Source organism: Bos indicus, chromosome 11, assembly GCF_029378745.1.
Source record: "Bos indicus isolate NIAB-ARS_2022 breed Sahiwal x Tharparkar chromosome 11, NIAB-ARS_B.indTharparkar_mat_pri_1.0, whole genome shotgun sequence".
In the NCBI taxonomy this organism is placed as follows: Eukaryota; Metazoa; Chordata; class Mammalia; order Artiodactyla; family Bovidae; genus Bos; species Bos indicus.
In genome coordinates, this window is record NC_091770.1 from 30708547 (window position 1) to 30733872 (window position 25326).

A 25326-nucleotide genomic window follows, 5' to 3' on the forward strand; every position below is an offset into this window, starting at 1 on the left:
GGCAGGCAGTGAAAGGGCAGGATGCTGCTGACCAGCGGACTCTTTTCAGATCTGAGTTTCTGCCACGCTTGGCAGGCTCTACCTTTTGTTTTTTTACTTACTCGTTTGTTGGCAAGTTTCTAAAAGCACAGCAGTGGCTGGGGTAAGTCAGTGTGGCATCCAGGAGGTTGGTAAATTTTTCTCTCGATGGCAGTTTTTTCAGAGAATAGGATGATGTGGCAATTAGTGTCTGAATGGACTCTAGCCCGTAGGTAGGCAGGGCCTGCAGTTGAGTGGAAGAAATATCCCTGAAAAGTAAAAAAAAAAGAGAAAGGCTTACTTATTTATTTAATATACTTGATTCATAGAATGAAACTTTGTCTCAACAATAGCATCATTCTAGGTTCTGAGGCATTTTTTCTCCATCTTGCTTTCTCCCTGATTCTCTGTTTCAGTTACTCTCATTAAGATCTGAATTCAAAAAAGCTACGTTGTGTTTTCCCTCATATTGACCCCACTATCCATTCATTAGAATTTCCTTTCTCCCTTCTCCTGCTTCCTTTCTCCCTCCCTTTCCTTCCCGCCACTTAGCCGAAGTAAAATAACCACTTGCTTTATGATAGAGCAGGCACATGCAGTGACACCAGCTTTGTGCTCTAGCCCAGGGGGAAGTATTTAGGGCTTCAGATGCCTCTCTCTTTGTGGATCAAGCTCCACAGAGTAGGTTTTCAGGACGCACAGGCTGCTTATGCTATTAAGAGCCACTGTGTGGCATTAGCCATCATCTACCTTCTCTAAAGGCAAACTGGATTCATCAGTCCAAAGCAAGCGAATACTCATGCAAGCAGAATTGTGTGGAAAGCTCAGGGTTTTTCAAACAAGGTCCTGAACCCCTTAGCTTTTCTAAACCTGAGGCAATGTGCAAGAAACCTCCAAACAAATTAAATGTGAGAAGGAAGAATAAGTGGGCATTTAAAAATTCTTCCTGTCTTCCTGCTGATACACTGTGAAGATTTTCAGGCAGCACCACCCCCTTCAGCACCCTGACCCAGTACTTAGTGCCCAGCGCATGGGATGGGATCAGTGGGTGATCGATGGACAGATGAACTTGACACCATGGAGTGATGACCAGGGTTGGTCCTTGGTGGAGTAATCAGGGTGGCAGAATTTGCCTCCGGGATGGCAGACTCTTACTGCTTTTCTGCCCTTATTGATTTAGGTAACCAGTGTTCTCATTCCGTTTTACAGAGTATTTCTGTTAGATGTATTAGGAATTGAGTACCTGATTCTTTACAGGACTGGTGAATTTTTTTGTTTTTATTATTTTGGAGTGGAAGTAATATGTTTTAAGTTAGGATTCTATAAATGTCAAGGTCTCATTACAAAGGAGTAAATCTCTGATGATAGATTTTCCGTTTCACTGAGTGACTTATGGGGGAAATATTTTGGGGGTATGGATGGGAGGGATGCTTATAAACCCTAAGGGCATAATGCGGATAATCATTTGGGTAGTAAAGAGACCTAGGCCTGGTTCCACTGTTCTGAAAAAGTCAAAGTAAATGCCCGCAGGGCTCACAGTCACTTCCAAGCAGGCGGGCTGAGCAGCTTTTCAAGGGAAAAACTGTCACGCTGAGTGTCTTACAACCATGCTCACTCATTCTTGTACCTGACCAAAGGCAACTCTCCTAGCTGTTCATTGCCCAAGTAGGTGGCCAGTTTGCTGTAAGAACTCTGCCTGTAGGGTGTGCTAGCCCGGAGTACTTTGAATACAAGACATGTAGACAGGAACCCCTATGGTAGGATGGCAGAAGCTGAGAGACAGCAGAGAAAGCAATGAGCAGGAGCCATGAGGAAGTGGAAGCCATGAGGAAGCAGAAATCATGAGGCTGAGTGGAGAACAGAGAAGTAGGACTGATGATGCCAGAAGTTAGGGAGTGGAGAAAGTCAGGAGTTTTGGTGGCGGGAGTTAGGATGTCAAGAGACTCAGGGTAATAGGAAAGAAGTAGAGTCAGACTGATAACAGGAGTTGATAGTGGTGGGAGCTAGGAACCAAAGGAAGTCAGGAGTTGATAGGAAAGAGGAGTTAGGGAGGAGTCAGGAGTTGAGAGTGGCAGGGGCTAAGAAGTAGAGTTTGGGGCTTATAATGGGGGAATATAGAAAAGTAGACAAGATCATGAGTAGATACTGGCAGGAGCTGGGGTATAAAGAGTAACTGGGTCAGTTCATTCCTTCCTCTCATCAAAACCTTAGCGCCTCCTCACCTCACTCAAAGAGTAGCCATAGGCCCCTGACCTGGCTCTCGCCACCTCTCTGCCCTGCCCTGGGCCCTTCCCCTTGGCTCACTTGGCCACACTGTTCTCTTCTTTGTCCTTCCAACACGTGCAGATCCTGCCCAGTTCCCTCCAACTGGAATGCTCTTCCTGCTGATGCCCACACAGCTTTGCTCCCTCCTTTCTTTCAGGTATTTGCTTAAATATCACTTTTTCAGGACAGTCTTCCCTGACCATCCTCCTGAAAATACTAACTGCCCCTCCTGAGAACTCTCTTCGCCCAGCCAGCTAAGTTTCTCCACTCCACGACCATCTGGTGTAGTACATATTTTCTTTACTCATTTGATCCTTGTCCATCTTCCCCACTCTATGAAGGCAGAGACATTTGTCTTTTCTTACTCACTGCCATTTCCCTGATGCCTAATTCAGTGCCTGGCACATAGTATGGACATACAGTTATTGGAAAAATCAATGAATGAATGAATAAACAGATGAACTGTACTACACTGCTCACTGTCTTTCTAGTACTTTTCTCATTTTTAATAATTATATTTATTTATTTTAAGTTGATTGATGATTGCTTTATAATATTGGTTTGATTCTGTCATACATCAACATGAATTAACCATAGATATACCTATGTCCCCTCCCTCTTGAAACTCCTACCCACCTCCCACCCTTTCCCACTCCTCTAGTTTAATACAGAACCCCAGTTTGAGTTCCCTGAGTCATACAGCAAATTTCCATTGGCTCTCTATTTTACCTATGTTAGTGTATGTGCTTCCATGCTACTCTCTCCATTCATCTTAATACTTGTCTCATTTTAAAGTCATGTGCCTGTTTATCACTTTGCCTGTTCATCATTCTTTCCCCTCCATAGTGTAATGTTTTTTTATAGGGCATCAACCAGAGCCCACCACTGTCTCTGCAGCGTGGTGCCTGGTAAACAGGATGTGTTCAAGCCGTGCTTGAAGGCATTAGTGATGGGGTGCCAGAGTAGGAAGTAGTGGGCCGGCACCTCTGCGGAGAGGTGAGGCGGCCTCTGCTGTGAGAGCTGCGGTGTGGAGCCCTCTTGCATTTCTCCCTGAAGTCTGGCTGCAGCTGCAATTGTTTTCTATAGGATGTTTCTGGCTTCCCAAGGCGTTGTCGGGAGACTACTGGTTCAATCTCCTGTTCGTCTTGATGTTCCCATGTGTCCTTATGTTCAATGCCCATTAACTGAGGGAACTTCGCTCTGCTCCTTGCATCCTCAGAGAGCCTGACACAACAGCAGCTCACTCAACCTTAATTCTCAGGAGGGAATACCAGGGAACACCGGACCCCCTCTGCCAGCACGTGAAGAGGCCCGCCATATTTGATGCTGATTGAACTGTGTCTCACCCAAATTCATATGTTGAAGTCCTAACTCTCAGTACCTCAGAATGTGACCTTAATTGCAATAGGATCTTTCCAGAGGTAATCAGGTTACAATGAGATCGTGAGGATGGGGCCTAATCCAATATGACTGGTATCTCTATACAAAGGGGGAAATTTGGAGACAGAGAAACACATCGAATACTCTGTGAAGACTGGAGTTCTACTGCCACAACCAAAGGGAGCTACCAGGAGCCAGGAGAGGTCTGGCATAAGTCCTTCCCTCGCAGCCCGCAGGAGAAAGCCGGCTTGCTGACAGCCTCGTTTCAGACTTGAGCCTCTAGAACTGCAGACAGCACAGTTCTGTTGTTTCAATCCCTAGTGGGTGGTGCTTTGTTAGGGTAGTCCTTTCCCATGCAGAGACTGGTTCCCCTGCAAACCCAGCTGGGGATGATGTGACTGGACACCCTGAGCAGGCTTGTTGGGGTGCACCGGGCAAGGAGGGGAGGCAGCACCAGTGTACTCACAAAATGCTAGGCCCCGTGGCCCCCCGGAAGGCGTCGTTGTGCATCTTCTCCAGGCGTGCATTTTCCTTCAGCTCCCTGTGGGGAAGGACAGAGCCCTTAGTGGGTTTTTCAGCTCATATGTGAACAGTCAAAGCTGTGCGCATGCACGTTCGGGCCAGCCCATGTATGTGGTGCTCGGGGGTGGAGGCGACAAGGAGGGGCTGTGGGTAAAATGCAAAAACGGCATTCTTGTCTTTGGCACAACTGTGAAATCTTGGGTGTTTGACTCTGCCCTTTCCCTGCAGTTTCCCCCTCTCTCAGTGGAACCCTTTGTCCTACCACTGAAAGCACTCCCACTGCTGCCCTGGAGCTGTGCACGTTTACTCCAGGCAGCTGGGCAGGGCAGAAATGCTGCTCCAGCGTTCAAGGCTGAAGGGTGCGGGTGCAGCGCGCTCTGGACCAGGCTCGCAGCCATCGCGACCTTGCAGAGCTCAGTGTCTATTAATAGTAATATACTGAGGTTTGCAAATCTTAAAAGCAGCGTCCGTTCAAAGCTACCCCCTTTCACCGTGTTAACTGGACTTTTTCTTGCAGCTGTGTATTTCTCCTTGGGCCTCCCAGGTGGCGCTAGTGCTCAAGAACCTGGCTGCCAAAGCAGGAGCCATAAGCGACTGGGGTTCGATCCCTGGGTCGGGAAGATCCCCTGGACAAGGGCATGGCAACCCACTCCAGTATTCTTGCCTGGAGAATCCCATGGACAGAGGAGCCTGGTGGGCTACAGTCCATAGTGTCACACAGAGTCAGACATGACTGAAGTGACTGAGCATACATGCATGTACATTTTTTTGGTGGGTGACAAAGGGGAAGAAGAACAGTCTGTATAGAAAATTGCCTCCTACACCAGTCTCGGCTATGTGTCTGATCATCACTAGGTATGTGTGTTGTAGGAAAAAAAGGGTTGAAGGCCACTACTCTTAAGGGACCCAAAAGCTGCAATGGGAGTAGCCACCTGAGGGCTTTTGTTCCTTTTAGGGCTCCCCTGGTAGCTCAGATGGTAAAGAATCTGCCTGTAATGCAGGAGACTGGAGTTCGATCCCTGGGTCAAGGAAGATCCCCTGGAGAACAGCTACCCACTCCAGTATTCTTGCCTGCAGAATTCCACAGCTTAGAGTAAACTTCTCAGGACCAGCTTGGCCTGGCCCCACTGAGCAGCTCCCATCTGGGCCCTGACGGTGCTGTCTCCAAGCACAGGCCCTTCTGGATGGACAAGGGAGCTGGGAAAGGAGTCCCTGGGCTCAGACTTGCCAGATCAAACTTTTGATCACTTTCTTCCTACAAGAGAAGGGTGGTATTTCAAAGAACTTTCTGGAAAACCCTGGACAACGGGCACAGTGTACATTCGTTTTTGGCATGATGATTCTGAACATGGGACATGATTCTTCTAGTAGCACTGTTACAGTGGTGAAAGAAATATGCCAACACCCGCTGCCCCTCCCTTGCAAGATCCTGTGTAATTAGGCAGCTCATCTCATAGCTTTACATCTTCTTTATCATCTTTCTGCAAGACTCCACCTCACCCTTGCCATTTAAGAACTGCAAAAGCCCCTGCATTTCACCCATTGGTGGCTGTTTTCCATATGCTTCTACTAAGCATTTTCCTTGGGAAGCCTCAGCCCTTTCATCACAATGCACCCGTCCGTCTCACATCGTCCCATCCCCTGGGTATATTTCCACTTTCAAAGCAATGAGGTTGTCAGAGTCAATTGGTATTTAAAATCTAAATCAAAAGAAAATTTCCTTCCCAAACCTCCCTGGCTCTTCTTCCTGATTTGGTTTGTTTTAATTATGTTCAGTTGTGGTCATAAATCATGGAAACCAGGCTCTGTGAGCAAATAATCCTCGTGTCAGCCAGGTCAAATTAACTGTTCAAATTTTATGACAGCTTTTCGCATGTTTTATTAAAACTCGGATCTTTCTGTATAATGATAACTCTGCGTTATGTAACTCGGCCAAAAAGAAATCAAATTTATCTACCACGTTTCCTGCAGGTTCCTTTGGGAACTCTCCCAAGTGGCATGGCCATTTAGGCATGAGAGACACAGGCAGGCAGGATGACCTTGTGAGGTACAGTGGGAGAACCCCCAGATTCCAGCCAAGGCTTCCCTAATGTGGGTGCCCAGGGAATGGTAGGGAGGGACTCTGGGACCCCTGGAGGTATCTGAGGGTAACCGTCTGAGGTTGCTCCCCTCCAGCATATCTGCCTTAGTAACTAGCATATTTGAGGACTTTTCAGTGCTCTGGTGTCATTGTTCTGGACAGCTCTGGACAGGCCTCTACACGAGGAAGGGGTCAGAAATGGGGCTGGATTTATAGTTGGAACATTTTGCCCAGTTCTTTTGAAAACTATTCCCTCTGCCCTGCTCAAACCCTTCAGTGGGTCTCCTTCCCCTCAGAAGAGAATTCAGACCCCTTCCCATGGCCCCTCAGTCCTGACGCCTTGCTCCTGACACATCTCCATGATGATCTCATCCAGTGTCCCTCTTGCTGACAGCCCCAGCCTCCTCCCAATTCTTGGAGCTTATCAACTTCTTTTCTTGCTTAACTCAGGCCCTTTGCACATGCTGGTCCCTCTTTCTGTAATGTGCTTCCTCTCATGATTGCCAGGGCTGACCCCTTGTCATCCTTAAGACTCAGCCTAAATGTTATATCCTTGGTGAGGGCTGTCCCTGAGCACCTCACCTAGAGTCAGTCTCCTCACTGTGGTCTCTCAGATCTCAGTAATGAGTTATTTTCCTTCACGGTATTTATCACTGCCTACAATGAGTTCATTTATTTTTTGCCTTTTGGTCCATCTCTTCTGCTAGAAACTTCATGAGGGCAGGGACTGTTCCCACTGTACCGCTGCAGACCCAGCCCTTAACACCGTGCCTCATATATTGGTGATGCTCAATAGATGTGACGTGTTGAATGAATAAATGAATGAAATAGGTTTGTGTTCTTGGCAAACTGATTTGTGATCTTGGTTTCCTCTTTCTTGAAACTATGAGGTATGGGGCATTCATACTAATGGGACTTTGGGAACTTTTTAAGTCCACACTGGTTTCAGTGCCTCTAAAGGGGTTGACCAGGACCTCCCTCCTTATGCCCTGCTTTCCCTCACTGCCCAAAGCTGCGCCCTGCTGGCTGCCTCCTCACCTCTGACTTTGCTCTGGCTTCTTTTCCTCATCTATTGCGTTCCCTTAATTGTACCCTCAGTCCTCCAATTTTTCCTCCTTGTGCAGCTGACCAGGGCCACACAGAACTTCACGTACCCCCTCTCCTCAGGGACTTCTGACTCTGTGTCTGCCCTGGTCTGCCCCTTCCCTCTGCTCTTCCAACCCTCTGCCCTTTCTGCTAACCCATCCACCAACCTTCCCTGAGCAGCCCTCTCATACTTTCTACCCCAGGACTTTCAAAGGCTTGTTTTCTACAGCAGAGTCCAAATTATTTACCCCAGCATCGAAGGTCCTTCCTGCTTTGTCCTTGATCCACATCTAGGACTTTTTAAATGCTACTATTTTCTGGGCTATGAGCACATCCTAAGCACCTTCCTCTGGGCTTTTCTTGTCCTCTGAACATAGTCCATTTTCCTTCTATCTCTGCTTGTCCAAGTTAAGCCCAGCTCAAGGTCTGCGTCTCTCATGAGGCTTTCTCTAATTCCCTTCTCTTCTGCCCCTGAAATCCCAGAGGACTTTACCTCTCTCCAGCCAGGCACCATACTTTGCCTTCTGTTTTAGTAACTACTTAGTGTACAGTTTACATACCATTTAGGAGTGTTTCTTCCTAGGCTGTAAACTCCTGCAGGGCAAACACCAGGGCTTAGTCATCTTCGTTTCATCTCAAAATATAGCAGGTTCCTTCAAACACAGCTGAAGCCTGGCAAACACTCGTCAATACCAGTATGAGGCCTCTGGGAGTGCTGTGCCCGGAGAGGATAGGCCTCTGATTTTAATTCAGCAGAAACAGATTCAACTGGCCAGAGTGAAACTTGCATTGAATTCAAGTCCACCAGAAAATGAGGAAAAATCTACTCCATGATAGGAAGGACAGCTTTTTAAAAAGCTGCCATTTCTTGAGCACTTAGAATGTGCCAGACCTGTGTTAAGTGCATGAAAACATAATCATATTTAGTACCATTCATTCATAATTAATTATGTAATACAGATAATAAGTGAGCACCTACTCTATGCTACACACTGTGCTAAGTACTGAGGATACAACACAGAGCTTTTCATTTTGGTGGGCTATCCTCCACACAAACCCATTAGCAGCTCCATTTTATGGATGAAACACTATGGTTTAGACTGGTTAAGTGACTTGCTCAAGATTAAGGTGATAAATGATGGAATTGGAATTTCAGTCCCAGTTAGTGACTGTTAGATCTGTTTTCTTAGCCACCAAGCTACATAACATGGTATCAGTATAATAGGGTCTTTAATTAATATTTATCATTAAAGTATGTAGTGTACTATATTTAGACTTGTGCTACTCAACTCCAGACTGGCAGCATTAGCATCTCCAGGGAGCTTGTTAAAATTTCAGATTTTCAGGCCCCACCCTAGACCTACTAAATTAAAATGTCTTGGGGTGGGGCCTGGGATCTCTGTGTTAACAATCTCCGTGTTATTCTTATGTTTGTTAAAGTTGGAGAAGCACTGGTGAAGACCATGGTTTACACATGATAAGTGAAAGTGTTAGTCACTCAGTTGTGTCTGACTCTTTGCAACCCCACGGACTGTAGCCTGCCAGGCTTCTCTGTCCATGGGATTCTCCAGGCAAGAATACTGGAGTGGATGCCATTCCATCCTCCAGGGACTTTCCCGACCCAGGGATTGAACCTGGGTGTCCCACATTGCAGGCAGATTCTTTACCGTCTCAGCCACCAGGGGAACCCAAGTTTATACATCTGACTTATTAATGATAAAAGCCTTTCCATCCGTTTGCTTTCCTCAACTTTGGCTTTAGTTGTGCCTTTCACATGTTGTAAGGTTTACTCTCGACAACTGTAGGGTGATGGTCATCTTACTTGGTACCTGTTAAGGTTCAAGCAGTGCACCCCTCCCTGCCCACCCCCTGCACCACCAGCTTTGTGAATGAGCCACTTTTTTTAGTAAAGGGGCCACAGAAAGAAAGAGAGGCTGAGGACAATGAAGGAAGCAACAGGGATGCTTCTCTAGAGTTGAAGGCTGTTCACAATGGGGACCAGGGTAGGGTGTGGTGAAAATGCAGGGCTCCCTCACCTTGTGAAAAATGAGCTCCGTACCCACCCCTGCCCCCAGCCCCCGCAGCAGGGAGATGGGATTCTGTGTGGGCCTGTTGAGGCTGATTAGGCTGGTAAATGGCCTTATCCAACATCTTTGCAGTGGGGCCAGGAGAAAGAATTTCTTCACTGAAATCGTGCTGCCTCTAACACATCATCAACCCAAGTGAGGGGACTAGAGAGGGGGGCTGTGAGATGGAGGAGCTTAAAGGAGGGTGTTGAATATTTCAGCAAACTGTCAACTTCAATGTATCCAGGCTGCATCTGTTTTTGATATCAGGGTGCTCTGGGGTTTCCAGTCAGCCAGTTGCCTAGTAACACTCGTGCTACACTGAGGACCAGGCACTTGAAAGTTTATTTTTGTCCTGAGTTAGTTGCTGAAGATTGAATGTGATCTGGTAGCCAGAGTAATGTTTCATTTTTATTCATGAGCTGGGGAAACAAGCACATACTTACAGGGAAATCAGCGTTGTCCCATTGAATGCATGACTTTGTATTTCTTCAAATCCATTTCCATATAGTTTTCTGAAGAGGGAGGAGAGAGATTTTAGAAACGAAAGAAACACAGTTTGGAATCACACAGTCTTCTTTCTGTGACATTTATTACTAAGATAATTACTGGCATTTACAATACGTAGCTCAGTTTTTCTAGCATTTTAGATCCTCAGGGCCCACTGAGATGAGACTGTTTCCTTGCTCCAGTTTACTTCCATCTCCACCACCAGCACCACTACTAATCTGTTAAATGGTTGGTAATAAACACTTAATAAAATATATGCACAATGTTCTGCATATGTCTTATGCGTTAATCCTCATCGTCATTCCCACCATTCGGATCAGAAACCTAAGCCTTCGTGTTGCCGTGCAGCTTGCTTAAGGTCAGAGAAAACAGTGGCAGAACTGGAACTGGAGGCTTGAGCCATCTAACACTTAAGTCTTCCCTCTGGCTGTCCAGGCCAGTGTGGGTGTATGGGCTTTCCGGATCACTGAAAGCTGAGGGCAGAAGAAGGCTCCAGTACCGAGTTACTGTTTCTTTTTCTTAGATGAGTCTTTGGTGTTAGTGATGCCATATTTTGTTCCACAACCAAGATTTCAGGGTCTGTGAATAGTTATTTAAGACCCCTTGGATAGTGACATCAATTTAGTTGGGTGCAATCAGCATTTAACAAAATGAAATAGAACAAACCGGAAAATATTAGAGTATGTTGCATGTAATCAGGGCAGTGCTGTTTATGACATTTTGTGCCACCACTGTTTGTGTTATGTACGTAAAAGTATATGTATACATACATATATATTAGTCTGCCCAGACTAAGACTAAGACTCAGTTCTAGTCTGAGTTCAAAGACGCCTTAGAACACAGATGCTGGGAAATGTTAGAGCCAGAAAAGAACTTGGAGAGGAGCAAGGCGCATCCTTTCGCTTTACAAAGAAGGAACGGGGCTCAGAGAAGAAAGTGGCCTGTCTGAAGTCCACAGTTGGTGGAAATGAGACCAGAACACACTTTGACTGGGGCTACTTCTAGCACATCACTTTTGCTGGTTGATGTGCCTTTTCTTCCCTGAAATATCCACATGGCCCCTCTTCCTCCTCCTATAGAACTATGTTTAATGTTATGTTCTTGGTGTGGCCTCTCCTGACTGCCCTATTTACCACCCTTCCCTTCCGCAGCATTCCAGCATTCTCCCTCTCCCTTCTCTGATTTACTTTATCAGCATCTGACCCATGATTATATTGTTGTCTACCTCTCCCAGCAGAATGTAACCTTTATGAGAACAAAAATTCAAATTATTCTGTTCACTACAGGATTACCTGTATGTAGAACAGTGCCTAGGACCTGGGAGGATTACAGTGAATATATGTTACATGAATTGAATGGACAAATGGTAATATATAAGATGAATTTCTCAGTGTAAACCATAGCCAAGCAAGTTGGAAAGCCACAGTCTCAAATGGAAATGTTTGTGTATGTTCTCCATAAACAATGGCTTAAGACTCAAGTAAGAAAGGGCTGTGGTGTGACATAAAATTAAGCTTCTGCATCTGGCAAGATGCTCACTTTGCTTTTCAGTGTTGCTGGCAGCTGCATGGGCTGTGTCAGGGACAGCCTGGAAGGGGTGACGTGACAGTCTCCCCCTACTCCTCAGGTGGCTGCTGTCTGCAAGGTTTCTCTGCTGCTGCTGCTGCTAAGTCGCTTCAGTCGTGTCCGACTCTGTGTGACCCCAGAGACGGCAGCCCACCAGGCTCCCTCGTCCCTGGGATTCTCCAGGCAAGAACACTGGAGTGGGTTGCCATTTCCTTCTCCAATGCAGGAAAGTGAAAAGTGAAAGTGAAGTCGCCCAGTCGTGTCTGACTCTTCGCCACCCCATGGGCTGCAGCCCACCAGGCTCCTCCGTCCATGGGATTTTCCAGGCAAGAGTACTGGAGTGGGGTGCCATCGCCTTCTCTGGCAAGGTTTCTCTAGCCTTTGTTAAATAAAACTAGCACAGGATTTCACTTCATTGTATCTGTCTGTGTGTAATATGTATGTATATAGTGTGTGTGGGGGGGTGGGGAGGGTCCCTTCCTTTCCATCAACACAGCTGAGACAAACCAGCATATAAGTAAATATAGGTGGGACTCAGTGTTGAAGCATGGTATTTAGAGACTGAAATTCAGAAAATATAGAGATTACAAAATAATGAGTTCAGAAATTGCAGGGGATCGTATTTAATTCATTTTGTAAACCGCCCAGATCTCTCATAATGCTATTATCTAGCAGGAGCTCAGTCAACAGGCTGGCGGCAGCAGTAGCCTTGCCCTGCCACGGGAGAAAGAGCCTTGTCTGGCTCCCTCTGCTCTCACAGTTCTCCTGTTTCCAGTTTCACACATGAGCTCTTAACTGTGTTTGGTAATGGATGATCAGATGCCATTTTCAATGGTTTCCTTCACCATTTATATTGTAGAATCTGAGGGGATTGGTATTTGGATTATGTCTGTTGTCTTGTGCAATTACACACAACCTTCTTACCTCCTCCACACAATCCCACTAGAATTCTCTTTTTCTTTTACACTTTGTCACCCGCTTGTCATCTTAGGGGCTGAATGCCTTTATAATAATCTCTTTTAGATGAAGAAATCATACCTGTCTCTTCTCTGAACTTTTGAAATTGGATCTTTTAGAGTCTAGTCTACTGTTTGTCGAATCTGCCTCCTCCATCCATTGACTCAGCATCATCTGGAGTTGCTGGCCAGAAATTCAGACTCAGACCTACTGACGAGGTGCCCTGCAGACCTAGAGTCAGAATCTGGCTGTGGTAGCCAGTAACATGCACATTTTTTGGAAGTGCGTATTATTTTGTCATGAGTTACTTTCCTCTTTAACAAGTAATTATCTTTTGGCTGCACTGGGTCTTCACTGCTGTGCACAGGCTTCCTCCAGGTGCAGCAAGCAGGAGCTACTCTAGTTGTGGTGCACGGGCTTCTCATCGCAGTGGCTTCTCTTGCTCCGCTGTGGAGCACAGGCATGCGGGCTTCAGTAGTTGTGGCTCCTGGGCTCTAGAGCACGGGCTCAATAACTGTGGTGCACAGAATTAGTTGCTTCGCGGCATGGGGGATCTTCCCAGGTCAGGGACTGAACCCATGTCTCCAGCATTGGCAGGCGAATTCTTAACCACAGTGCCACCAGAGAAGTCTGCAAAGGCACCTTCATAGCAAGCTCTCCCAGTGAGCTTTGGGCATGCCACTTTGCGACCCCTTGCCCTAGGCTGTATGTAATAGGATACTGCAGCTCTCATTGTTTTCATGGTGCAAATCAGATGGTCTGTTGGACAGCACTGAGTCCAGAGTCTGGTCCTGCCTTCTTAGTGGTGGAGCTCCATTGTAGGAAAGGTAGTCCCTACTGTGCTTCTTGCAAAGCAAAGCTGCCAGCACTTGTCTGAATGCCCAGTCCTCACCACTTTTGATACATCTTAGGATCTTCCAGTTGACTTTTTTGTGGGGCCTACAGTGCCATTGCTCTAAGCACAGCCTTGCAGGTAAGTCTGCAAGCCCCAAACCCAAGCCTTACCTGGCCTTGAATCCTAGCTCTACTGCTTATGAACTGAGTTGCTTTAGGCAAGTTACTTAACCTCTCCGAGTCTCAACTTCCTGATCTGAAAATAGGGATGATAATAATAGTCTTGAGCTCAAAACACTGTTGTATAGATTAAAACAATATACATACATTAAGTGCTTAGAACTAGGTTCTGGAACAAAGTAAATGCTTAGTGTGTTGCTCCTATGATAATTATTATTATCATATTTAACAGTGGCTTCCAGATCTCTGGCAGAACAGAGGGAAAGATGTCCCTTTCCATGCTCTGAACAGCCTGTCCTGAAATGCAGTGACCTGTTAAATTGAACTGTCATTCTCCTCTGCTGAGGTGGGGGCCTTTCTTCTCCTGGATGGAGCAGGTCAGCTCAATGGCCTGGGCTGCTCCAAATGTACTCATTCCCTGGGGCCCCTCAGCCACCTCTGGTCTATGTTGGCATCATTGCATTTTCGTACTTGAACATTTTTCCTGTCTTAAAAAAAAATTTTTTTTTTATACTCTGGGTTCTGCTTCTTCCAACTTTCCAAAGAATCTGGCTCACTATTTCCTTTTCAGCTGCTGTTCTTCAGCTCTGTTCTTAACATTTGCAGACAATAGAATGTGCTGCCTTGTTTTGATTAAATGAGTGGAGAAATTACAGATGTGAGTGGAAAACCTCATGCTGTCAGCCTGCAGAATGCTTTAAATGCCCTTTAAAACATCTGGAGAGTCACTTCAGATCGTTTTCTCCAAAGCATCATGGTGTCAGAATTAAATGAGGAGGGCTTCCTTTGCCTTGAGGATGCTGTCACAGGCATAGAAATGAATTTTTCTCTCTCATCTATTACAATAACTGCACCTTACTTTAAAGCATTGTCTAGGTTCTCTATTCAAATGTCAGAAATTGTGACTCAGAAAGAGTGGCACCTTTTTATTCAAAATGAGATTCGGGCTTTAGAACTTCATCACAGATGACACTCTAATTCTGAATGCTGCCTTATAGCAAACCCCAACTATTCCTGGGGCTTTAAAAGTATTTCTGGGGTTATAGTAGCAGTCTCAGACATTCTGCCATAGTTCCCACTCAGATCATGAAGCCAACTTGTTTTTGAATGATTTCAAAGAAGAAAGCTTAGCTTAGGTTTATAGATCCTCAGGGTCTCAAAGAGTGCCCCCACTGAATGGGGAAGTATCACATACCTTAGGATCTGGGGTCCTCCCATGTCTTTATTGAGGACACAAGATACATAAGATCCATGTCCTTGCATGCTTAGTCACTGAGTCGTGTCTGACTGTTTGCAATCCCATAGACTGTAGCCTGCCAGGCTCCTCTGTCCATGGAATTTCCCAGGCAAGGATACTGGAGTGGGTTGCTATTTCCTCCTCCATCCATGTTCTTGAGAGGATCGTAATCTCAGTGAGTGAAAACATGAAGTAATGAAAGAATAATACAAACCAGGAGACATTCCCTGTGAGCATGTGTGGTGTGCAGAAATGAGAAGTCTTGGAGAAGTTCTCTGGGGTTAGAGAAGTCAGAGAAGCTGCATGGTGGACTCAGACCTTGTGGAATCACTAACACACTCTTCTAGAAAATCTGCCCTGTGGTGGTATATCTGTAAGCAAATTTTTATCAGATGACCATGCAAACACCATCCTAAAGAAGAGGGATCCTAAAATCACCACTTTCTTCTTATAATACTTTGCTGAAATCCTTTTATATCTGAATACTTCTTCATGCATGAAGACACTGCTTCAGTGGGGGCCCTGGCAGTGGTCATGTGGATAACTGTCTCTGGTCACTGCTGGATGCTGCCATGACCCTAGTTTTGGATGTTCATCAGAACTCTCCCATATTTGTGGGACTCACATTCTCTGTAGCAAGGAATTCCTCCCTCTGATATGAGCACACCTCTTGCTTTTCAGCAGTACTGAGTTTTTATGTTTCCCTCCACTACGGCCAAGTTTGTGCCAGCTTACCATATGCAACAATAAAAAGGTGACATGCATTCAAAATAATAATGATAGCAATGGAGAACAATACATTGAATAACATTTTTGAAAAATCCATGTTTTGTAGTGATACTTAAAAAGAGAGAAAGAGAGGAGAATGAAGGGAAAAAAAACCCCTTTTTTATACAGAAGAGTGCTGGCTGATAAATGTAGAGGAGTGATACATTTAAAATTACCATTTTATAGCTCTCTATAATAACTGAATAATGAATGAATGCTGAAACCATTAGGTGAAAGGTTGTTGGCCAATGGATGGTCACATGAACTCAAAGTATCCCATGATGGTTTGCTGAATTATGACAAAGGGAGAAACATGCCCTTACAATGAAGAGGTCTGGCAGTACCTCCATAGCCAAATGGCCAAGGAGTGGCATCGCGTGACATAATGCACCTCCTGGTCTGATGCAGAGAGAGACATTTAACATCTAATCAGGACAGTATAGTTGGAGGAGTCCAGACAACTGGCCTAAGCCCTCAAAGGAATTTGTGTTTTGCAGAGCAGAGGAAGTCAGGAGGGCAGTTCTCAGGGGGTGAGGTTGGGAGGACTAAGGGACATAACAGCAAAAATGCTATGGATAATGTTTGAATTCTGAGTTTTAAAAAAAATCTGTCAAAGACGTTTTCATTTGAACACAGACTGTAAGTTGGATGATGTCATTAAATCCATGTTGATTTTCTTAGGTGTAATGGTGTTGTAGTTCCAGAGAATGTTTCTGTTTAGGGAAATACATGCTGAAGTATTTGGAAGTATCATGTCTATAAACTTCTTTTGGATGGTTTGGCAAAAGGGAAATGTGTTGTATATATTTACATATACAGGACGGCGTGGATGTGGCAAGACGATTATAGTAGGTGAAGCTAGGTAGGGTGTGCAGGGGTGTTCATGGTGCTGCTCTTTCCTTTCGTCAGTGGAAAGACAAATGAAAAGTGATTCTATTTGTCAGTTAAATTTTTCAAAATAAAAAAAAAAGTATTTAAAAAGAGATGATGAGACACGTTTTCATGATGGTGTGAAATAATCGGCTTGCTAAATATGAGCTTTTAAGTGGTGATACAGTGTGGTTGTCACAATGTGACTGAATTGAGTTTGCACGAGGAGGTATGAGTAGTCCCATTGGAAAGTTTGTCGCGGGTCTGTGACTTGGCTTAAACCAGGTGGACTTAGAGCCAGGGCTAATGCCCAGGCTTTTCTACTTGAGGGCCCAACAATCTCCTCACTGCGGCTCATCGCGGGTGCAGCCAGGGATCTTGTCCTCCTTTGCCGGGCCACCCTTCTCTGAAGGGTCTTAGAGAATTGATTGCCATGACCTTTCCTTCTCTGTGAGGAGTTCAGATGTGAATCAAGGTTGACTCCTTTTTTGAGCCTGGTATGACAAGTCATTTAGAATATTGTAAAGGTGGTACAGCCAAATCCTGCTCATTCAGGGTGGGGGGCATTTCAAGGTAGCCTCTTGAGGAGATTTAATGAAAAGCAAATGGCTTTAAAGGGACATAAGAGCATAATGCATAGTTTTAGCATTAGCCCCACTGAGCTTCTCCAGCATCAAGTGAAGTGTTTTGTTTTCATTAAAAGAGCTCACAGTTGGTAAAGATCTGGGTGGGGGGAGGGCAGGAACCCTTCCATAAAAAGCGAAATCTCAACTACAACTAATAATGAGAAGAGAAGGCTTGCCTTCATTATTTTCTAATTAGAGAGTTGAACTTTATAGCTGAGGAAATAAGGTTTTCCTCTTTGAATGTAATACCCTTTTCCAGCGGGGTGCTCCACATGATTCTTCATGTACAGAAAGGCCCATTCAGCTGAGAATAAGTGCCAAGCAAATGACTAATCACTCCCTTCCAGATGAAGGGCCAAGAGTGAGGAGGGAGATGGAGGCACAATCCCTCATGGGCTCCCTGGGTGAGATGGAGCTGCAGTCCTCGTTAACTTCAGAAGTGGGGCAATTAGGCCCTGCTGGTAGGCACTATTCTTCTTAAAATCATAACTAAAATAAGTTAATGGCCCCTAATAAAAACACTGTGCAGCTCCTGTACACTGTACAAGATGCTGAAATGTGACGTATGAGAAGAAATCGTTGGTTTCCCCTTGGGTTTTGTGAGGCGGCCCCATCGTGTGAACTCATAGAGCCCCATGGCTTATCTCAACATTCATTTTCTTATTGGTCTTCTTCCCCATCTTCTGTTCTTCCTCCCATTCTCGTTGCACTCCTCTCCCATGGCTGTGCTTATATCTGGGAGGAGTACTTGCTACTGTTTTCCTGATTACTTTCAGATTTAGGTCAGAATCAAAGGAAGTCTTGGCTATTTGTGATCTTTGAATAAAAGCTCTTCTACTGAGTGGTTTCTTCTTAATACTTTTTTCTTCAGGGTTATTTCTAAGCTGTTAGCCCCTTAACCCTGCATTGAAAATGCTCTGCAATCCAGTGTTTCCTCCACCCCCCCCATTCATCTAAATGTCTTTTCCAACTGCCAATAGATATGCCTCATCCTCTTTTCCTCCTTCCCACTGCCATGCTTTTGCTCATGTTCACTTGGAATGTTCACCCCCTTTTTCTCTGTATATGGTACCACATTAATGGTTAAGACCATGACTCTGGAGCCAAGACTGTCTGAGACTAAAGCTTGACCTGGGGTGAATTACTTAACTTCTCAGTGTCTTGGTTGCCTCATCTAAACATGGGGTGGACAGTCCCTACCTTGTAGGGTTGCAAGATTTAAATGAGTTTTTAAAAAAGTACTTTTAAACAGTGTAGGCATTTAATAGGAGAAGGCAATGGCACCCCACTCCAGTACTCTTGCCTGGAAAATCCCGTGGACGGAGGAGCCTGGTAGGCTGCAGTCCATGGGGTCGCATAGAGTCAGACACGACTGAGCGACTTCACTTTCACTTTTCACTTCCAGGTATTGGATAAGGAAATGGCAACCCACTCCAGTGTTCTTGCCTGGAGAATCCCAGGGACAGGGAAGCCTCGTGGGCTGCTGTCTGTGGGGTCGCACAGAGTTGGACACGACTGAAGTGACTTAGCAGCAGCAGCAGCAGCAGGCACTTAATAAGTGCTATATAAATATTAGCCACTTTTATCATATTTACTCATACAGGTGCCACTGATTCTGCAAGGTCTCACTCAGGTCTGCAGCCTGACTTCTCAGCCTAAGAGAACCTCTCCAAGACTTCTCATTTCTGTGTACCACACACTCACAGTGAATGTCTACTGGCTTGTATTATTCTTTCATGTTTTCTCCCATTGAGATTGTGAGCTTCCCAAAGACATGGGTCTTATATGTCTTTTGTGTCTTCGGTAAAGACATGGAAAGACCCCAAATCCTAAGGCATGCAGTGCTCTGTAAATGCCCTGTTCCTGACAGGGGACATGATGAATGAGTAGTTCCTGATCCATAGGTGATGGTGAGTCAGAAAGGCTTTATGAACAGCTAGAAGAGCTACAGTACCTGAGGGAAGTGGAGGAGTAGAAAGACTCTAGAGAAGTTTTTCTAGGATCTAGACTCCTTTCTGATGTGTAAGAGATGCAAAGTAAGAATTTGAGTTATTTTGAAATTATTTCTGGTTGCTGCTCTGTATTCTTTTGATTGCAACACTCTTGAGTCCAGGCTGTATTGGCCACAGTTTTGTAACATGATAACTGTATGTGTAGAATTATACTTACGCACAGTAAAAGCAAAATGGCTGCCTGGGGAGGCCTTACAAATAGCTGTGAAAGAAGAGAAGTGAAAAGCAAAGGAGAAAAGGAAAGATATAAGCATCTGAACGCAGAGTTCCAAAGAATAGCAAGGAGGGATAAGAAATCCTTCCTCAGCGATCAATGCAAAGAAATAGAGGAAAACAACAGAATGGGAATGACTAGAGATCTCTTCAAGAAAATCAGAGATACCAAAGGAACATTTCATGCAAAGATGGGCTCAAGAAAAGACAGAAATGGTATGGACCTAACAGAAGCAGAAGATATTAAAAAGAGATGGCAAGAATACACAGAAGAACTGTACAAAAAAGATCTTCATGACCCAGATAATCACGATGGTGTGATCACTCACCTAGAGCCAGACATCCTGGAATGTGAAGTCAAGTGGGCCTTAGGAAGCATCACTACAAACAAAGCTAGTGGAGGTGATGGGATTCTAGTTGAGCTATTCCAAATCCTGAAAGATGATGCTGTGAAAGTGCTGCACTCAATATGCCAGCAAATGTGGAAAACTCAGCAGTGGCCACAGGATTGGAAAAGGTCAGTTTTCATTCCAATCCCAAAGAAAGGCAATGCCAAAGAATGCTCAAACTACTGCACAATTGCACTCATCTCACATACTAGTAAAGTAATGCTCAAAATTCTCCAACCCAGGTTTCAGCAATATGTGAACCGTGAACTTCCTGATGTTCAAGCTGGTTTTAGAAAAGGCAGAGGAACCAGAGATCAAATTGCCAACATCCACTGGATCATGGAAAAAGCAAGAGAGTTCCAGAAAAACACCTATTTCTGCTTTATTGACTATGCCAAAGCCTTTGACTGTGTGGATCACAATAAACTGTGGAAAATTCTGAAAGAGATGGGAATACCAGACCACCTGATCTGCCTCTTGAGAAATCTGTATGCAGGTCAGGAAGCAACAGTTAGAACTGGACATGGAACAACAGACTGGTTCCAAATAGGAAAAGGAGTGTGTCAAGACTGTATATTGTCACCCTGTTTATTTAACTTATATGCAGAGTACATCATGAGAAACATTGGACTGGAAGAAACACAAGCTGGAATCAAGATTGCCGGGAGAAATATCAATAACCTCAGATATGCAGATGACACCACCCTTATGGCAGAAAGTGAAGAGGAACTAAAAAGCCTCTTGATGAAAGTGAAAGTGGAGAGTGAAAAAGTTGGCTTAAAGCTCAACATTCAGAAAACGATCATGGCATCCAGTCCAATCACTTCATGGCAAATAGATGGGGAAACAGTGGAAACAGTGTCAGACTTTAGTTTTTTGGGCTCCAAAATCACTGCAGATGATGACTGCAGCCATGAAATTAAAGATGCTTACTCCTTGGAAGGAAAATTATGACCAACCTAGATAGCATATTCAAAAGCAGAGACAGGAGAGGGACAGGGTGGGAAGATTTGGGAGAATGGCATTGAAACATGTATAATATCATATATGAAATGAGTCGCCAGTCCAGGTTCGATGCACAATACTGGATGCTTGGGGCTGGTGCACTGGGACGACCCAGAGGGATGGTATGGGGAGGGAGGAGGGAGGAGGGTTCAGGATGGGGAACACATGTATACCTGTGGCGGATTCATTTCGATATTTGGAAAAACCAATACAATATTGTAAAGTTTAAAAATAAAATAAAATTAAAAAAAAAAAAAACAAAAGCAGAGACATTACTTTGCCAACAAAGGTCCATCTAGTCAAGGCTATGGTTTTTCCTGTGGTCATGTATGGATGTGAGAGTTGGACTGTGAAAAAGGCTGAGCACTGAAGAATTGATGCTTTTGAACTGTGGTGTTGGAGAAGACTCTTGAGAGTCCCTTGGACTGCAAGGAGATCCAACCAGTCCATTCTAAAGGAGATCAGCCCTGGGATTTCTTTGGAAGGAATGATGCTAAAGCTGGAACTCCAGTACTTTGGCCACCTCATGTGAAGAGGTGACTCATTGGAAAAGACTCTGATGCTGGGAGGGATTGGGGGCAAGAGGAGAAGGGGACGACAGGATGAGATGGCTGGATGGCATCACTGACTCGATGGACGTGAGTCTGAGTGAACTCCGGGAGTTGGTGATGGACAGGGAGGCCTGGCGTGCTGCGATTCATGGGGTCACAAAGAGTCAGACATGACTGAGCAACTGATCTGATCTGATCTGACAGTAAAATTACTAATCAAATGCAGTGCACCATTGATAGCAATTTCTAGAATCCATTGTATAAAAGACAATCCTCTGAGATGGTCTCTTCTCTTGTTTCACAACTAGCTCCTCATCTCTGCATCATCAGCACATGCTCTCTCTTTCTTTAAGGACATTTAAGGTCATTGATTGTCTTATCATGATCCTGCCATGGAATGTAACCGAAGCAGAATGAGTGAGAAGATGTGGATGTGGGAGCAGAATTGAACACGGGTCACCGGGCTTTGGAGATAAATGAGACATGGTGTCCAGGATTCTGCCTCTGAATGGTGGAGCCAAGGAAGGTGGTTCATGTGAAGAGGGCAGGGATCTAACGGGAAGGAAGTCAGGCAGGTGTACAGTGAAGAGAATAAGTTGGGTTATCTTAGCTCGAACTTTAATGTGATGTGAATCACTTCGAATCTATTAAAATGCAGATTCTGAGTCGGTGCGTCTGGGATGAGCCTGAGAATCTGCGTTTCTTACCAGCTCTCAGAAGACACTATAGATGCTTGTCCATGGACCATATATTTAGTAGTGAGGCCTTACGAAAGAGCATGGAAGGGATTGGCTTGTGTGCCTGGTACCCTGATGAGTGACTGCCAGATGAGAAGACATTATTTTCAAGTATGAAAGGATGTAGGGAATGGGCATAGTTGGTGTTCCTTCAGAAACAAAGTAAGCAGGTTCCAAGGAGAAGGTGAAAAATAACTGAGAGAGAGAGAGAGAGAGAAGGAGCAGGGTCCTTTGATCAGCTACTCTACCTACTTGAAGAATATCCTTCCAACCTCTTCTCAGTTGAAACTTGAAATTTTTGTGCTCTCTTGTTACCAGGGCAGTCACTGCTCTCCAGGCTGTCTGTTTTTAGCTTCAAAGCAGTCCATCGATGTAGTGAACAATTTCATCAGCTGGAAATTCGGTCACTGTAAATCCTCAGGGCCCATTTGATTAATTTTGAACTTAATGGGTTGGTTGGCTGTCACAGGAACAGATGACCTAGCTGCCATCCCACATGACTCCTCTCACCCTTGGCATTTTAGGTCAGAAAGAATGTCAGCAGTGAGTTAGGAACGTGATGAAAGATAAGAAAGAGCCCACCTCAAGCTAGAAGTGGGAATAGTAGGAGCTGCATGGCAGGGCCTGAATTTGCGCATTTACTTACAGCGTTATGGATTCGTTATTCATCCCTTGAAAAGCATTTCTTGGTATGGTGGTTATGTGTAAGTTATCACAAATTTCCCTTGAGGAATGAAATGAGAAATATTTACTTTCTAAATTTCAGCTGCAAATAGGAAACTCTTATGCATAGCAATCAGCCTGGTACTTACAGAATGAAATTAAATTCAGAGGAGAAGATCTTCGTAACATCTGGAAGCTTGTGGATGCCTGTATTACAGATGCTTCTGTGATTTGGGGCAGGATGGGAATGTGGGCAGAGTGAGTATAGGGGATTGTTACTAAGGAATAAAGATAAAAACAGTAGAAAGACACTATGCAGATAACTCTTTTCACTAAAATGTGGAGTTTGGCTCTCTCAGTAACACTTCTGGCTGTTGAGGATCAGAATTAAAAGCCCCTAACACTATGGGGGAAGTTGCTCCTTTTAGAGATCTAAGGGATGGGGCCAAACTCTTCTGTCTTTCTCATTTGCATTTGTATTTCCAGCTTGTCTTTTTCCTATTGCATCAATTGCAGTTTCCTATTGTATTGCGTTCCATTTCCTTTTGCTAATTAGTGTATTCTGTGTTCTTAATGATTCTAGAAAGCATCTCTCACTTTAGAACAGGTTTTAACTCAAACACTTCAGGAAGATTAATCTCCATGTGAGAAATCATATCCTCATTATTAAAAATCTCCCTTTATTTAGCTACCTTACAATTCAGGGAGTTCTTCCCTGTATTTCACTGATCATGGAACATTCTTTTGGTTTTGGAGCTACTCAAGGCTCTTCCTCTTTTCCTCCCACCTTTTACTTAGCCTTCAAAGAGGAGTGAGACTTCAGTGATAGGTTAGATTGAAGGATATTTTATTACACAAGAATGGGACTCCTTGAGAGGAGTCCAGCGTCTGGATCTTCCCAGCCGAGTTTTAAATTCACCAGTCATGGATTGTGGACAGCTGAACTGAACTGCCCAGCACTCTGGTGATGAAGAAAGGAGTCCAGGTTTCTCTTTTGGCTCTCTCTGGTTCTCCTCCCTACCTGTTACCCCAGATCACATGGAATCCTTGTCCTCTCTGTGACTGGTGAAGGCAGTGTGGGCTTGGACTGCAGTGTGTACTGGGTTGGGGGAATATTGTATTTTAGGGGTGAAGATGCTGTTTAATAAAAGCAGTGATTCTTAGATAACAAGGGGCTGCAGTGGTCAAATTTGGTTTGGGGATTTTCTTATGTTTTTCCAATGTATTTGATACTGCAGATGCTTATGCATCCTGTAGATCCCTTGGAGGTCTGGAAAAGCAGTACACTTGAGTTAGGAATTGTCATCCAGAGTTAGAGCAGCCAAAGGGGCTATGCTCGTGGCCCAGGGCAGGGCTGCTAGAGGTGGTGGACTTTGCTTCCTCTGGGGATTTTATGAAATTTAATTCATCAGGAGGAAGAGAGAATGGACATCTATATCAGAGGGTTAAATGTTCATTTTTTTGTCTGTGAATAAATGATTACTTGATATGTGAAAAGATCCAGGGTGACTAGTTTATAGATTTGTATCCCGTTACAGGGATTCTTGTTTTGCTGGCAAGGTGATGAATCTGCTAGGCTACAGTGGTAGTCAACTTGTAATGCTAACTAGTGGGCTTAATAAGGTTTAATGGGAAATAGAAAATAATGGTTTGGTTTCTATGGCACAAGGCCTACTCAAGGCAATACTTTAAAATTCGCTGAGTGAATGAATGAACACATGAGGGAAATGAGGTCAGGAATTTTTAACCATGGATGGGGGTCAAATCAGAACTGCCTCTCCACTTTCACCTGTGCCCTGTCTATATCACCACCTCACCTTAGAGAGTCCGACTTACCCTTTTTAAAGTGTCCTGACCTCCCTGCCCTATGCCCACCATCACTTTGAAAATCATTGCAAGGGGGTGATATCCTTCTTGGAGGTTTGGGACAAAGAAAACGTCGGGAACCACTTACATGTATTCAAAAGCACCCAGCATAGTGGTTAATAGGAAGTGCTGATTAGCTTTTAATCAGAAAGCTGAAGACAGACATGCAAATAATGCTAAGTATGTGGTTTAAAAATTCTTCCCAACCTTTTAACTGTTTAAGTTTTCATCAGATGCCCACATCCCCTGCCCCTATTGCTTAAAAAGGAAAATTCCTCACAGGTATTTTAACCGAGGGAGATTTGTAAACGCTCCAGCCTCAATGTGCACCAGGTTTTTAGTGTTCTGGATCAGTCTGTAAAGAGAAATGGAAAAACAGGCAGCAGTTTAATAGATGTGCTTTATTTGGACTGCACAAGGCCGTGGTCACCAGAGGGTGCTGGCTGAAAATGGCACCAAGAAAATCAAGTGACTTTCTTGTGCTTGAGGGGTGCTCCCGAGACCCTCGGGGTAGAAACGGGACGATGAGAGCCCGCCGGCTACTGCCAGGAGTTCTGCTTTCAACATCTTGCTGAGATAAGTGTAAGCATTATAGCTGGGAGTCTGTTCCATTCTGCCTGCTCTCCTTCCTGCCCCCGAGTAATAACCAACATCCAGGGCTCCTGGCCAGCTAGATCCTGCCCAACCATGGAGCCAGCACACTGGGGGTGACGGGCAATTTCACTCTCAAGAGAAATGAATGAATTGGCTGTTTGCTCTTGGAGACAAACTGGTCATCTTCGTAGTGGCTGGCAGTCACACTGACCGGTTATTCAGATGGGCACTCAGCCTTTGGAATAGCCCAGGGCTGATGCTAGGGGCTTGCATTTGGGGGTTATTACATCCATTCTATAGATAACTGGTTGTGTGATGATGCCAGGCCTTC

The 25326-nt window shown here is 44.8% G+C and overlaps 1 protein-coding gene across 2 annotated transcripts in view; it reads right to left on the reverse strand.

The window, feature by feature from the left end:
* LHCGR (luteinizing hormone/choriogonadotropin receptor) overlaps nt 1-25326 on the reverse strand; it is a 62651-nt gene that overhangs the window by 11431 nt on the left and 25894 nt on the right. For both annotated transcript variants that reach the window (XM_070798619.1, XM_019969469.2), the window contains exons 4-9: nt 24682-24756; nt 22685-22759; nt 22519-22596; nt 9864-9932; nt 4130-4204; nt 102-287 (exon numbers count right to left, since the gene is read on the reverse strand). In XM_070798619.1, coding sequence (XP_070654720.1) covers nt 102-287; nt 4130-4204; nt 9864-9932; nt 22519-22596; nt 22685-22759; nt 24682-24756 — 558 coding nt within the window. The remainder of the gene's footprint in view (nt 1-101; nt 288-4129; nt 4205-9863; nt 9933-22518; nt 22597-22684; nt 22760-24681; nt 24757-25326) is intronic.